At 41.2% G+C, this 16,984-nt stretch overlaps 1 protein-coding gene across 1 annotated transcript in view; it reads right to left on the minus strand.

Annotated features, from left to right (window-relative positions):
- Positions 1 to 16,984, minus strand: part of Tbcb (tubulin-binding cofactor B) — a 173,326-nt gene that overhangs the window by 136,660 nt on the left and 19,682 nt on the right. Inside the window, exon 2 of the mRNA XM_071663795.1 lies at positions 4,099 to 4,235. Coding sequence (XP_071519896.1) covers positions 4,099 to 4,218 — 120 coding nt within the window. The 5' untranslated portion in view covers positions 4,219 to 4,235. The remainder of the gene's footprint in view (positions 1 to 4,098; positions 4,236 to 16,984) is intronic.

Consider the following 16,984-nt stretch of genomic DNA (forward strand, 5'->3'; position numbering starts at 1 on the left):
AGTCCGTTTTTGTTCGCTGATGATACAGCGCAGGTGGCTGATTCATGTGAGAAACTGCAGAAGCTGGTGACTAAGTTTGATAAAGTGTGTGAAAGAAGAAAGCTGAGGGTAAATGTGAATTAGAGCAAGGTTATTAGGTACAGTAGGGTCGAGGGACAAGTCAATTGGGAGGTAAGTTTCAATGGAGAAAAACTGGAGGAAGTGAAGTCTTTTACATTTCTGGGAGTGGATTTGGCAGCAGATAGAACCATGGAAGCGGAAGTGAGTCACAGGATGGGGAGGGGAGCGAAGGTTCTGGGAGCGTTGAAAAATGTGCGGAAGGTGAGAACATTATCTTGGAAAGCATAAATGGGTATGTTTGAAGGAATAGTGGTTCCAACAATGTTATATGGTTGTGAGGCGTGGGCCATAGAGTTGTGCGGAGGAGGGTGGATGTGTTGGAAATGTGATGTTTTATGACAATATGTGGTGTGAGGTGGTTTGATCGAGTAAGTAATAATAGGGTAAGAGAGATGTGTGGTAATAAAAAGAGTGTGGTTGAGAGAGCAGAAGAAGGTGTTTTGAAACGGTTTGGTCACATGGAGAGAATGAATGAGGAAAGATTGACTTAGAGGATATATGTGTCAGATGTGGAGGGAACGAGAAGTGAGGACCAAATTGGAGGTGGAAAGATGAAGTGAAAAAGATTTTGTGATCGGGGCCTGAACATGCAGGAGGGTGAAAAGCGTGCAAGGAATAGAGTGAATTGGAATGATGTGGTATACCGGGGCCAACATGCTATCACTGGATTGAACCAGGGCATGTGAAGCGTCTGTGGTAAACCATGGAAAGTTTTATGGGGCCTGGATGTGGAAGGGGAGCTGTGGTTTCGGTGCATTATACATGACAGCTAGAGACTATGCGTGAACAAATGTGGCCTTTGTTGTCTTTTCCTAGTGCTAACTCGCGCGCATGCGGGGGGAGGGGGTTGTCATGTCATGTGTGGCATGGTGGCGACGGGAATGAATAAAGGCAGCAAGTATGAATTATGTAAATGTGTATACATGTATATGTTTGTGTATGTATATATATGGATACATTGAAATGTACAGGAATGCATATGTGCTGTGTGTGGACGTGTGTGTATATACATGTGAATGTGCATGGGTTGGGCCATTCTTTCGTCTGTTTCCTTGCGCTACCTCACTAACGTGGGAGACAGCAACAAATTATAATAAATACAAAAAATAAATGGGCGTTTATGTAAATATATGTGTAAACGAGTGGAAGGGCCATTATTCGTCTGTTTCCTGGTGCTACCTTGTGACACAGAAAACAGCAATTATGTAAAACAATAATAAATAAAAATACATGGATGAAGTGATAAGAGATGAAAGCAAAACCATGGAAAATGGGTGCAGAGATGGAGTGTGGTGGTGAGATATGGTGACTAGTGGAAAGCCTGTTTGCAGATGATACTGTGCTGTTTGCCAAGAGTGAAGAGGGGTTGCAGAAAGTTGTAAAAGTGAGCTATGATGTGTGTAGGCACAGGCAATTGAAGGTACAAGCAAGTAAAAGCAGAGAAATGGTGTTTAAAGGAGTGAAAATATAGATTTTGTAAAACCATACAGAGTGAAAGAAGAAAGTGTACTTAATTGTGCTATGGATATGGAGGAAATAAGACTGGAAGAATTGAAAGAATTTAAGTATCTAGGAACTGTCTTGGGTGAGTGTGGTGATATGGAAGAAGAGATAAGGGAGAGAGCAGTACAGGGTAGAAGAGTCATTAGGTCCCTTAATGGAATAATGCAGGGTAGAGTTGTAAGTATGGAAGTGGAAAGAGAACTAAGGAACAGCATAATCCTCCCAACCCTGACCTATGCAACTGAACATGGACATGGAATGAGTCGCAAAAGTCAAGAATCCAGGCTGTAGAAATGAGCCATTTGAGAAGAGCATGATATGTGACTGGATGGAATGAAGAAAGAAATGAAAGGGTGTATGACAGATGTGGTATGGCAGGAAATGCAAAGAGAGTGAATCGTGGAATGGTAGAATGGATGAAACATAATACTTTGAGGTGCTATGGGCATGTAGAAAGAATGCGCAATGAAAGAGTGTATGAGAGAACAATTAAAGGGGTATGTCACCTGTGACATGGGAAAACAGGGTGGAGGAATACTGGGAAGAGAGAAACAGAGGAAGAATGCGTGGAATGGTGTATGCGAGGGTGGCATGTAAGAACAGGGATAAGTGGAGATTCTTTTGCCATGGCAACCCTTTGATGATAGTTCACAAAGGGAAGGAGCATCAGAGATACAGATAAATACCCATACAGACTATCCACTAACATCTACACTGTAACTAATCTAGGTTCAAAGTTATCAATTTTCTTTGTTACATCCTCATTTTCCTCTCCAAATTTAAAGTTCCAGCATTCTTTCACAAAAGGCATCTTCACATACATTAAGTCTATTTACTATACAGTCACTGATATCTTTTGATACTCTATGGCATAAATCACAAAAATAACACATGATGAATTTAACTTAGTCTCCTACTAACAGGTCTTTAGTGAAATTCTTGTCACACCAAGGAAAATTCTGAGAGCCTTGAAGAATGTGTGGAAGTCGAGAACATTATCTCGGAAAGCAAAAATGGGTATGTTTGAAGGAATAGTGGTTCCAACAATGTTGTATGGTTGCGAGGCGTGGGCTATGGATAGAGTTGTGCGCAGGAGGATGGATGTGCTGGAAATGAGATGTTTGAGGACAATGTGTGGTGTGAGGTGGTTTGATCGAGTAAGTAACGTAAGGGTAAGAGAGATGTGTGGAAATAAAAAGAGCGTGGTTGAGAGAGCAGAAGAGGGTGTTTTGCAATGGTTCGGGCACATGGAGAGAATGAGTGAGGAAAGATTGACCAAGAGAATATATGTGTCGCAGGTGGAGGGAACGAGGAGAAGAGGGAGACCAAATTGGAGGTGGAAAGATGGAGTGAAAAAGATTTTGTGTGATCGGGGCCTAAACATGCAGGAGGGTGAAAGGAGGGCAAGAAATAGAGTGAATTGGAGCGATGTGGTATACCGGGGTTGACGTGCTGTCAGTGGATTGAATCAAGGCATGTGAAGCGTCTGGGGTAAACCATGGAAAGCTGTGTAGGTATGTATATTTGCGTGTGTGGACGTATGTATATACATGTGTATGGGGGTGGGTTGGGCCATTTCTTTCGTCTGTTTCCTTGCGCTACCTCGCAAACGCGGGAGACAGCGACAAAGCAAAAAAAAAAAAAAAAAAACCAAGGAAAAGTATAGTACTGTACATATGGCATAATGGAGAAGGTCCTGAACCACACCAGATAGAGCAAGAGTAGACACAAGTGTTCAAGAGGATGTCTGGGTCAGAAGCGTGGAAGGTGACCAAACAGGTAAAGCATAGTTTTGAGATAGAATCATTTTGTTTGCATAGAACACAAAGTTTCTTTTTCTGAAACTGGTGCTAGTTGAGTGTTCAAAAGGAATTTAGTTTGTCAATTTCCTTTTTATTGATGATTATGGTGCATAAAGCAACACATGCATACTGCGTGATGCTCAGTATGGCTTGTGTTTTGTTTGGCGTGAATGGTTAACAATTTACAGAGGTGAGTGTATAGGGTGGATTCTTGTTTTACAGAGGTCAAGAGAGTAATAGTGGAATTCTGTGGAGATACAAACATTCTGTTGTGTGTGAACCAGTGTTCTAAATGCATAATGGAGTGTTGCATGATAATTGCCAGGGTGCTGCGATGTAACTGTTAGGTCATGTAAGATGTTCACACTGGTGTTTGCATGAAACTTTTTAGTAATAAACAAAACATTAATCAGTTTAGAACAAACTAATTACTGAAACAAATTACAACAAAAAGGGCAAAATGAAATTATTCAGCACACATTGATCTTATGAAAAAACTGTCTGTAAATCTAATCACTTTCATACTTTTATCTACTGTCACTTATGAACAAGATTATAAACTCTGAATTGTCTTCTCAAACAACATACCTCTATCTACAGTCACTTACGAACAAGATTGTAGACTCTGCTTTGTTTTCTCAAACAACAAAAACTAAGATAAAATGTAGCTCACCTTAAGATTACCAATGGTTAAACTGCGATCAAATCTCTTCTCCGCCATGAAACTGCTCAAGCTACTTGTCACGCGCACGCCAACAATGGGAGCTGTTATTACTTGGTATTGATCACCCATGATTTGGTGTCTGGTTCCTGCAAAAGTACGTGAAGCACTAACTGGAGACCTGAGCCAAACTACTAATGCCTTAAACCTAAGGAACTAAGCCTGCATATATAATCAATAAACAATGCTTTGCTCATATGGGTAGGAGAGGATAAAAGGATGAACTTTACCAAAATTCAGAGATTAAACTTGCAAAAGAAAGTAAGACTCATGCAGGCAATATCATACCTAATAAATAATGTAAGCTAAATTTTACCATGTGGATTATCAGTTGCATTACTGGAGGGACTATGATAATCTGCAAAATCATTGTTTTGTAAATAAACTGTTAAGGGCATCAGTTAATTCATTGTTTTGTAATTATATTCTGCTACTGGTCATGTCAAACCATTGTTTTGTAAATACCTTCTACTTATGGTCATGTATTGCATCACTGTTTGTCTAAATAATCTGTAAATCAAAGTTTTCCTTAACTTCTAGCATTAACAAGATAATTGCCAGGTCTGGCTATTAAGCCAAAACCAAGAAATGAAAGCCCTATGTAGGGTAGGACCCTTTGCATGAACTGAAATGCAACAACTTCATGCTGATCAGGGAATGTCATTAAAATTGTGCCAATAAAATGTATGTATGTTCTAAGAAAAAATCTCTACCACTGATAAAGCCTCATGGCCAACTAAGAAAGCATTTGCTTGATTGGTATTACCTTAAAGATTCACCCCCTAAAAATGGTGTCATGATTATTCACCTTAAATCATCACACAAAAAGGCCAGCATAGGGTTTTAAAGGAGGCAAGTAAAATATCAAATGAGGTGTAATAAGGATCAACTTCCTTAAACATCATATAACAAGGCCACCATGTTGGATGTGAAAGTCACATATCAAATAATTGTGAGACCTACATGTCTTTACTGATATCATTCATTCTATACACTGCACCATTCACTTTCAAAGGGTAATATCTCACATTCTTACATGCCTAGCATGCCAATACGGTATAATTTTTGAGCACATATTGGGAACAATGCCTTTAAAGATCTCCCAAATGTAAATCACAGTATACCTTTCATGTCTGTTCTCTAAAGAGTACAAATTCAGTATTTTCAGTTGTTCCCAGTGCAATTTTTCAAGTTTTGAGCCATCAATATGAGAAGTGAAAGATTTCTGCATGCTTTCTAACTTGGCAATTTTGCTTGCCATGAGTAGTGATGTTAGCACACTGGGGACAGTATTAGTGTCTTGATGGGTATCACTATTAGTTATACCTTTCATCTTGAGGATCTGTAAAAACCAGCCTAACCATCTTTTTGTAAGAAACCATTATTGCATTGCATCAATTGAGGATAAAGTCACCACACACTGTCACTATGAGCATTTTTATACTGTTATTCAGGTATAAGATGGTGTTCATTTCTGTTCAGTATTCTGTTTCTTTTTTCTTTACCTCTAACATAGCAAAGAAATTGAAACTTTTCACCATCAAAAGCATATTGTTATCATAAGCCCACTGGAAGACTTGATGCATGTTTAGTTTTCGAAAGTCTTTTACTGATGAGATTTTCATAATTATTCTCAAATCATCAGTACAAGATAACATGAAACTGTGGTTTGTGTTTGCATTAATATTAGAGATTAAAATTACAAACACCAGAGCTGCTGACACAGCCCCTTAGGGAACTAGGTATTTCTATCTTAAATACATTGGAATCTGCTTGATTTCCAAAAACATGTGATCTGTTTGTTAAGCTGTTGTACATCCATCTTCCTTCTTTTCTAATTATTTTCAGTTTATACATGTCATGTACTTTGACATAAAGTCACATCTGTCAAAGGCTTCTGCAAAGTCTGTGTATTTTGTTAATTCTCTCATGCTTATACAATTATGTCACAGAGAAAATACAAGAGTGAGAAGCAAAATCTTCCCATCTCAACATCATGTTCCAACGAGTTATAAAAATCTTTAGCTTTTATGAAGTCGGTCAACCTATATCTTAGGATTCTACCAAAAATATTCTTGATGTGTAACATCTATCCCACTGGCTACTTTTTTTTGGAATGGAGCTACAGGAATCAATTTCAAACTTTCTAAGAATACGCCAAAATCTGGGCACTCTTTCCTGATGATGTGCACTGCCTGAACAAATGAGAATTACATTTATATAGAAAGACTGAATTCCAAAAGTCTGTCTTGAAGCAAGATGCATGGTTAAATTATCAAAGGCCCTTACAAAGTCCTTCAAAGGCCCTTATAAAGTCCTTCAAAGGCCCTTATAAAGTCCTTCAGTATGATCATTAAAGCTACTATGTGTAACATTTTGTGAATTGCTGTTTAAGCAGAATAAGTCATTTCGGTTATTCATTTTTCAGATGATTTTTGGGTCAATGAATACAAATTCATACTATATATTTAGTATTTTACTCATCTCATAGCCATCATCCATATGGGTGTCCTCTCCATCACTTTACAATCATCCACACAAGTGTTCTCTCCATCTCTTTGCTATCATCCATACAGGTGTTCTCTAAATTTCCAAGCTATAATCCACACAGATGTCCTCTGTCTCCTTACAATCATCCACACAATTGGCCTTTCCATATCCTTGATAACATCTACACAGGTCTTCATCTCCTTGCTAACACCAACACAGGTGTCCTCTCCATTTCCTTGGTAACAACCACAAAGGTGTCCTCTCCATCTCCATGATATCCACAAAGGTGTCCTCTCCATCTCCTTGCTATCATCCACAAAAGTGTCCTCTCCATCTCCTTCCTAACATCCACACAGGTGTCTACATTGAAGATCTTACCAGCTAATAAAAAAAACAGTCACCACCTTTCTTAATAAATTCAACTGCAATACCATCCACTTCAGTCACCCTGACACATTTCATCTTACACAAGGCTTTCATCACCTCTTCGCTCTTCACTAAACCACTCTCCATGAATCTCTCACTTCGCATACCAACCCAACCTAAACAACCTTTATCTGCCACTCTATCACCAAACATATTCAACGATCTGCCAAAATACTCATCCATCTTCTCCTCACTACCTATTATCACTTCCCCTTTTTTCCCCCTTAACCAATGTTCCCATTTGTTCTCTTGTCTTTTGCACATTACTAACCTCTTTCCAAAACATCATTTTATTCATCTAAAAGTTTAACAATACTCTCTCAATCCAAGTCTCATTTGCACAATCCTCTCGACATTCTGCCACTTTCTCAAATACATTTCCCAATCATTTGCACACCTCTGTAAGTACCACCCAAACACCTCTCTTTTCTCTTACTTCATCCCACCACTCATTACCCTTTCTGAACTGCTCACCTCCCCCCTTTCTCATGCCACACGCATCGCTTGCACATGCCATCATTGCTTCCTTAAATATTTCCCATTCCTCACCCACTCCCTTTGCTTCATTTACTCACAACTTTTGCCATTCTACTCTCAATCTCTCCTGGTGCTTCTGCACACTAATCTCCTTTCCAAGCTCACTTACTCTCACCATTCTCTTCTCCCCACCATTGTTTCCTCTTTTCCAAAATCCTTTACAAATCTTCATCCTTGCATCCACAAGACAGTGATCAGATATCACACCAGCTGACCATCTCAACACATCTACATCAAAAAGTCTCTCTTTTATGTATCAATCAATTAATACGTAATCTAATAATGCCGGCTAACCACCTCGTATATCCTCTCTCAATCATGTTTTCCCAAGCAACAATCATCTGACACCACACAACTCCACAATCTCATGACCATTTCCATTCATAACACTGAAGATCCATTGCTCCAAATCATAACCTCAAATGGCACAAAACTTACCTTTAAATTTGAATTAGCCATCACTGATACCCAGTCCCATACATTAAAATTGCTGATACATTCACTCAACCTGCTCCCAAAACATGTGCCTCTCATAATCATTCTTCTCATGACCAAAAGCAAAGCCAAAAACATATATATATTTATATTTATTTTTTTTTTTTGCTTTGTCGCTGTCTCCCGCGTTTCCGAGGTAGCGCAAGGAAACAGACGAAAGAAATGGCCTAACCCACCCCCATAAACATGTATATACATACATCCACACACGTAAATATACATACCTACACAGCTTTCCATGGTTTTCCCCAGACACTTCACATCCCCTGATTTCAATCCACTGACAGCACGTCAACCCCGGTATACCACATCGATCCAATTCACTCTATTCCTTGCCCTCCTTTCACCCTCCTGCATGTTCAGGCCCCGATCACACAAAATGTTTTTCACTCCATCTTTCCACCTCTAATTTGGTCTCCCACTTCTCCTCGTTCCCTCCACCTCCGACACATATATCCTCTTGGTCAATCTTTCCTCACTCATTCTCTCCATGTGACCAAACCATTTCAAAACACCCTCTTCTGCTCTCTCAACCATGCTCTTTTTATTTCCACACATCTCTCTTACCCTTACGTTACTTATACGATCAAACCACCTCACACCACACATTGTCCTCAAACATCTCATTTCCAGCACATCCATCCTCCTGCGCACAACTCTATCCATAGCCCACGCCTCGCAACCATACAACATTGTTGGAACCACTATTCCTTCAAACATACACATTTTTGCTTTCCGAGATAATGTTCTCGACTTCCACACATTCTTCAAGGCTAACAGAATTTTCGCCCCCTCCCCACCCTATGATCCACTTTCGCTTCCATGGTTCCATCTGCTGCCAGATCCATTCCCAGATATCTAAAACACTTTACTTCCTCCAGTTTTTCTCCATTCAAACTTACCTCCCAATTGACTTGACCCTCAACCCTACTGTACCTAATTACCTTCCTCTTATTCACATTTACTCTTAACTTTCTTCTTTCACACACTTTACCAAACTCAGTCACCAGCTTCTGCAGTTTCTCACCCGAATCAGCCACCAGCGCTGTATCATCAGTGAACAACAACTGACTCACTTCCCAAGCTCTCTCATCCACAACAGACTTCATACTTGCCCCTCTTTCCAAAACTCTTGCATTCATCTCCCTAACAACCCCATCCATAAACAAATTAAACAACCATGGAGACATCACACACCCCTGCCGCAAACCTACATCCACTGAGAACCAATCACTTTCCTCTCTTCCTACACGTACACATGCCTTACATCCTCGATAAAAACTTTTTACTGCTTCTAACAACTTGCCTCCCATACCATATATTCTTAATACCTTCCACAGAGCATCTCTATCAACTCTATCATATGCCTTCTCCAGATCCATAAATGCTACATACAAATCCATTTGCTTTTCTAAGTATTTCTCACATACATTCTTCAAAGCAAACACCTGATCCAAACATCCTCTACCACTTCTGAAACCACACTGCTCTTCCCTAATCTAATGCTCTGTACATGCCTTCACCCTCTCAATCAACACCCTCCCATATAATTTACCAGGAATACTCAACAAACTTATACCTCTGTAATTTGAGCACTCACTCTTATCCCCTTTGCCTTTGTACAATGGCACTATGCATGCATTCCACCAATCCTCAGGCACCTCACCAAGAGTGATACATACATTAAATAACCTTACCAACCAGTCAATAATAGAGTCACCCCCTTTTTTAATAAATTCCACTGCAATACCATCCAAACCTGCTGCCTTGCCGGCTTTCATCTTCCGCAAAGCTTTTACTACCTCTTCTCTGTTTACCAAATCATTTTCCCTAACCCTCTCACTTTGCACACCACCCCGACCAAAACACCCTATATCTGCCACTCTATCATCAAACACATTCAACAAACTTTCAAAATACTCACTCCATCTCCTTCTCACATCACCACTACTTGTTATCACCTCCCCATTTGCGCCCTTCACTGAAGTTCCCATTTGCTCACTTGTCTTACACACTTTATTTACCTCCTTCCAGAACATCTTTTTATTCTCCCTAAAATTTAATGATACTCTCTCACCCCAACTCTCATTTGCCATCTTTTTCACCTCTTGCACCTTTCTCTTGACCTCCTGTCTCTTTCTTTTATACATCTCCCACTCAATTGCATTTTTTCCCTGCAAAAATCGTCCAAATGCCTCTCTCTTCTCTTTCACTAATAATCTTACTTCTTCATCCCACCACTCACTACCCTTTCTAATCAACCCACCTCCCACTCTTCTCATGCCACAAGCATCTTTTGCGCAATCCATCACTGATTCCCTAAATACATCCCATTCCTCCCCCACTCCCCTTATATATATATATATATATATATATATATATATATATATATATATATATATATATATATATATATGGAAAGAGGGGCAAGTATGAAGTCTGTTGGGGATGAGAGAGCTTGGGAAGTGAGTCAGTTGTTGTTCGCTGATGATACAGCGCTGGTGGCTGATTCATGTGAGAAACTGCAGAAGCTGGTGACTGAGTTTGGTAAAGTGTGTAAAAGAAGAAAGTTAAGAGTAAATGTGAACAAGAGCAAAGTTATTAGGTACAGTAGGGTTGAGGGTCAAGTCAATTGGGAGGCGAGTTTGAATGGAGAAAAACTGGAGGAAGTGAAGTGTTTTAGATATCTGGGAGTGGATCTGGCAGCTGATGGAACCATGGAAGCGGAAGTGGATCATAGGGTGGGGGAGGGGGCGAAAATTCTGGGGGCCTTGAAGAATGTGTGGAAGTCGAGAACATTAACTCGGAAAGCAAAAATGGGTATGTTTGAAGGAATAGTGGTTCCAACAATGTTGTATGGTTGCGAGGTGTGGGCTATGGATAGAGTTGTGCGCAGGAGGATGGATGTGCTGGAAATGAGATGTTTGAGGATAATGTGTGGTGTGAGGTGGTTTGATCGAGTGAGTAACGTAAGGGTAAGAGAGATGTGTGGAAATAAAAAGAGCGTGGTTGAGAGAGCAGAAGAGGGTGTTTTGAAGTGGTTTGGGCACATGGAGAGGATGAGTGAGGAAAGATTGACCAAGAGGATATATGTGTCGGAGGTGGAGGGAGCAAGGAGAAGAGGAAGACCAAATTGGAGGTGGAAAGATGGAGTGAAAAAGATTTTGTGTGATCGGGGCCTGAACATGCAGGAGGGTGAAAGGAGGGCAAGGAATAGAGTGAATTGGAGCGATGTGGTATACCGGGGTTGACATGCTGTCAGTGGATTGAATCAAGGCATGTGAAACGTCTGGGGTAAACCATGGAAAGCTGTGTAGGTATGTATATTTGCGTGTGTGGACGTATGTTTATACATGTGTATGGGGGGGGGGTTGGGCCATTTCTTTCGTCTGTTTCCTTGCGCTACCTCGCATACGCGGGAGACAGCGACAAAGTATAAGAAAAAAAAAAAAAAATATATATATATATATATATATATATATATATATATATATATATATATATATATATATTTTTTTTTTTTTTTTTTTATACTTTGTCGCTGTCTCCCACGTTTGTGAGGTAGCGCAAGGAAACAGACGAAAGAAATGGCCCAACCCCCCCCATACACATGTACATACACACGTCCACACACGCAAATATACATACCTACACAGCTTTCCATGGTTTACCCCGGACGCTTCACATGCCTTGATTCAATCCACTGACAGCACGTCAACCCCTGTATACCACATCGCTCCAATTCACTCTATTCCTTGCCCTCCTTTCACCCTCCTGCATGTTCAGGCCCCGATCACACAAAATCTTTTTCACTCCATCTTTCCACCTCCAATTTGGTCTCACTCTTCTCCTCGTTCCCTCCACCTCCGACACATATATCCTCTTGGTCAATCTTTCCTCACTCATTCTCTCCATGTGCCCAAACCATTTCAAAACACCCTCTTCTGCTCTCTCAACCACGCTCTTTTTATTTCCACGCATCTCTCTTACCCTTACGTTACTTACTCGATCAAACCACCTCACACCACACATTGTCCTCAAACATCTCATTTCCAGCACATCCATCCTCCTGCGCACAACTCTATCCATAGCCCACGCCTCGCAACCATACAACATTGTTGGAACTACTATTCCTTCAAACATACCCATTTTTGCTTTCCGGGATAATGTTCTCGACTTCCACACATTTTTCAAGGCTCCCAAAATTTTCGCCCCCTCCCCCACCCTATGATCCACTTCCGCTTCCATGGTTCCATCCGCTGACAGATCCACTCCCAGATATCTAAAACACTTCACTTCCTCCAGTTTTTCACCATTCAAACTCACCTCCCAATTGACTTGACCCTCAACCCTACTGTACCTAATAACCTTGCTCTTATTCACATTTACTCTTAACTTTCTTCTTCCACACACTTTACCAAACTCCGTCACCAGCTTCTGCAGTTTCTCACATGAATCCGCCACCAGCGCTGTATCATCAGCGAACAACAACTGACTCACTTCCCAAGCTCTCTCATCCCCAACAGACTTCATACTTGCCCCTCTTTCCAAGACTCTTGCATTTACCTCCCTAACAACACCCATCCATAAACAAATTAAACAACCATGGAGACATCACACACCCCTGCCGCAAACCTACATTCACTGAGAACCAATCACTTTCCTCTCTTCCTAAACGTACACATGCCTTACATCCTCGATAAAATCTTTTCACTGCTTCTAACAACTTGCCTCCCACACCATATATTCTTAATACCTTCCACAGAGCATCTCTATCAACTCTATCATATGCCTTCTCCAGATCCATAAATGCTACATACAAATCCATTTGCTTTTCTAAGTATTTCTCACATACATTCTTCAAAGCAAACACCTGATCCACACATCCTCTACCACTTCTGAAACCACACTGCTCTTCCCCAATCTGATGCTCTGTACATGCCTTCACCCTCTCAATCAATACCCTCCCATATAATTTACCAGGAATACTCAACAAACTTATACCTCTGTAATTTGAGCACTCACTCTTATCCCCTTTGCCTTTGTACAATGGCACTATGCACGCATTCCGCCAATCCTCAGGCACCTCACCATGAGTCATACATACATTAAATAACCTTACCAACCAGTCAACAATACAGTCACCCCCTTTTTTAATAAATTCCACTGCAATACCATCCAAACCTGCTGCCTTGCCGGCTTTCATCTTCCACAAAGCTTTTACTACCTCTTCTCTGTTTACCAAATCATTTTCCCTAACCCTCTCACTTTGCACACCACCTCGACCCAAACACCCTATATCTGCCACTCTGTCATCAGACACATTCAACAAACCTTCAAAATACTCATTCCATCTCCTTCTCACATCACCACTACTTGTTATCACCTCCCCATTTACGCCCTTCACTGAAGTTCCCATTTGCTCCCTTGTCTTACACACACTATTTACCTCCTTCCAGAACATCTTTTTATTCTCCCTAAAATTTACTGATAGTCTCTCACCCAAACTCTCATTTGCCCTTTTTTTCACCTCTTGCACCTTTCTCTTGACCTCCTGTCTCTTTCTTTTATACATCTCCCACTCAATTGCATTTTTTCCCTGCAAAAATCGTCCAAATGTCTCTCTCTTCTCTTTCACTAATACTCTTACTTCTTCATCCCACCACTCACTACCCTTTCTAAACAGCCCACCTCCCACTCTTTTCATGCCACAAGCATCTTTTGCGCAATCCATCACTGATTCCCTAAATACATCCCATTCCTCCCCCACTCCCCTTACTTCCATTGTTCTCACCTTTTTCCATTCTGTACACAGTCTCTCCTGATACTTCTTCACACAGGTCTCCTTCCCAAGCTCACTTACTCTCACCACCTTCTTCACCCCAACATTCACTCTTCTTTTCTGAAAACCCATACTAATCTTCACCTTAGCCTCCACAAGATAATGATCAGACATCCCTCCAGTTGCACCTCTCAGCACATTGACATCCAAAAGTCTCTCTTTCGCACGCCTGTCAATTAACACGTAATCCAATAACGCTCTCTGGCCATCTCTCCTACTTACATAAGTATACTTATGTATATCTCGCTTTTTAAACCAGGTATTCCCAATCATCAGTCCTTTTTCAGCACATAAATCTACAAGCTCTTCACCATTTCCATTTACAACACTGAACACCCCATGCATACCAATTATTCCCTCAACTGCCACATTACTCACCTTTGCATTCAAATCACCCATCACTATAACCCGGTCTCGTGCATCAAAACCGCTAACACACTCATTTAGCTGCTCCCAAAACACTTGCCTCTCATGATCTTTATTCTCATACCCAGGTGCATATGCACCAATAATCACCCACCTCTCTCCATCAACTTTCAATTTCACCCATATTAATCGAGAATTTACTTTCTTACATTCTATCACATGTCGCTGTCTCCCGCGTTTGCGAGGTAGCGCAAGGAAACAGACGAAAGAAGTAGCCCAACCCCACCCATACACATGTATATACATACGTCCACACACGCAAATATACATACCTACACAGCTTTCCATAGCTTACCCCAGACGCTTCACATGCCTTGATTCAATCCACTGACAGCATGTCAACCCCGGTATACCACATCGCTCCAATTCACTCTATTCCTTGCCCTCCTTTCACCCTCCTGCATGTTCAGGCCCCGATCACACAAAATCTTTTTCACTCCATCTTTCCACCTCCAATTTGGTCTCACTCTTCTCCTTGTTCCCTCCACCTCCGACACATATATCCTCTTGGTCAATCTTTCCTCACTCATCCTCTCCATGTGCCCAAACCACTTCAAAACACCCTCTTCTGCTCTCTCAACCACGCTCTTTTTATTTCCACACATCTCTCTTACCCTTACGTTACTCACTCGATCAAACCACCTCACACCACACATTATCCTCAAACATCTCATTTCCAGCACATCCATCCTCCTGCGCACAACTCTATCCATAGCCCACGCCTCGCAACCATACAACATTGTTGGAACCACTATTCCTTCAAACATACCCATTTTTGCTTTCCGAGATAATGTTCTCGACTTCCACACATTCTTCAAGGCCCCCAGAATTTTCGCCCCCTCCCCCACCCTATGATCCACTTCCGCTTCCATGGTTCCATCCGCTGCCAGATCCACTCCCAGATATCTAAAACACTTCACTTCCTCCAGTTTTTCTCCATTCAAACTCACCTCCCAATTGACTTGACCCTCAACCCTACTGTACCTAATAACCTTGCTCTTATTCACATTTACTCTTAACTTTCTTCTTCCACACACTTTACCAAACTCAGTCACCAGCTTCTGCAGTTTCTCACATGAATCAGCCAACAGCGCTGTATCATCAGCGAACAACAACTGACTCACCTCCCAAGCTCTCTCATCCCCAACAGACTTCATACTTGCCCCTCTTTCCAAAACTATTGCATTTACCTCCCTAACAACCCCATCCATAAACAAATTAAACAACAATGGAGACATCACACACCCCTGCCGCAAACCTACATTCACTGAGAACCAATCACTTTCCTCTCTTCCTACACGTACACATGCCTTACATCCTCGATAAAAACTTTTCACTGCTTCTAACAACTTTCCTCCCACACCATATATTCTTAATACCTTCCACAGAGCATCTCTATCAACTCTATCATATGCCTTCTCCAAATCCATAAATGCTACATACAAATCCATTTGCTTTTCTAAGTATTTCTCACATACATTCTTCAAAGCAAACACCTGATCCACACATCCTCTACCACTTCTGAAACAACAATGCTCTTCCCCAATCTGATGCTCTGTACATGCCTTCACCCTCTCAATCAATACCCTCCCATATAATTTACCAGGAATACTCAACAAACTTATACCTCTGTAATTTGAGCACTCACTCTCATCCCCTTTGCCTTTGTACAATGGCACTATGCACGCATTCTGCCAATCCTCAGGCACCTCACCATGAGTCATACATACATTAAATAACCTTACCAACCAGTCAACAATACAGTCACCCCCTTTTTTAATAAATTCCACTGCAATACCATCCAAACCTGCTGCCTTGCCGGCTTTCATCTTCCGCAAAGCTTTCACTACCTCTTCTCTGTTTACCAAATCATTTTCCCTAACCCTCTCACTTTGCACACCACCTCGACCAAAACACCCTATATCTGCCACTCTATCATCAAACACATTCAACAAACCTTCAAAATACTCACTCCATCTCCTTCTCACATCACCACTACTTGTTATCACCTCCCCATTTGTGCCCTTCACTGAAGTTCCCATTTGCTCCCTTGTCTTACGCACTTTATTTACCTCCTTCCAGAACATCTTTTTATTCTCCCTAAAATTTAATGATACTCTCTCACCCCAACTCTCATTTGCCCTTTTTTTCACCTCTTGCACCTTTCTCTTGACCTCCTGTCTCTTTCTTTTATACATCTCCCACTCAATTGCATTTTTTCCCTGCAAAAATCGTCCAAATGCCTCTCTCTTCTCTTTCACTATTACTCTTACTTCTTCATCCCACCACTCACTACCCTTTCTAATCAACCCACCTCCCACTCTTCTCATGCCACAAGCATCTTTTGTGCAATCCATCACTGATTCCCTAAATACATCCCATTCCTCCCCCACTCCCCTTACTTCCATTGTTCTCACCTTTTTCCATTCTGTCCTCAGTCTCTCCTGGTACTTCCTCACACAGGTCTCCTTCTCAAGCTCACTTACTCTCACCACCCTCTTCACCCCAACATTCACTCTTCTTTATTTTTTTTTTTTTTTTTTTTTTTTTTTTATACTTTGTCGCTGTCTCCCGCGTTTGCGAGGTAGCGCAAGGAAACAGACGAAAGAAATGGCCCAACCC

Source organism: Panulirus ornatus, chromosome 7 (genome assembly GCF_036320965.1).
Source record: "Panulirus ornatus isolate Po-2019 chromosome 7, ASM3632096v1, whole genome shotgun sequence".
Taxonomy (NCBI): domain Eukaryota; kingdom Metazoa; phylum Arthropoda; class Malacostraca; order Decapoda; family Palinuridae; genus Panulirus; species Panulirus ornatus.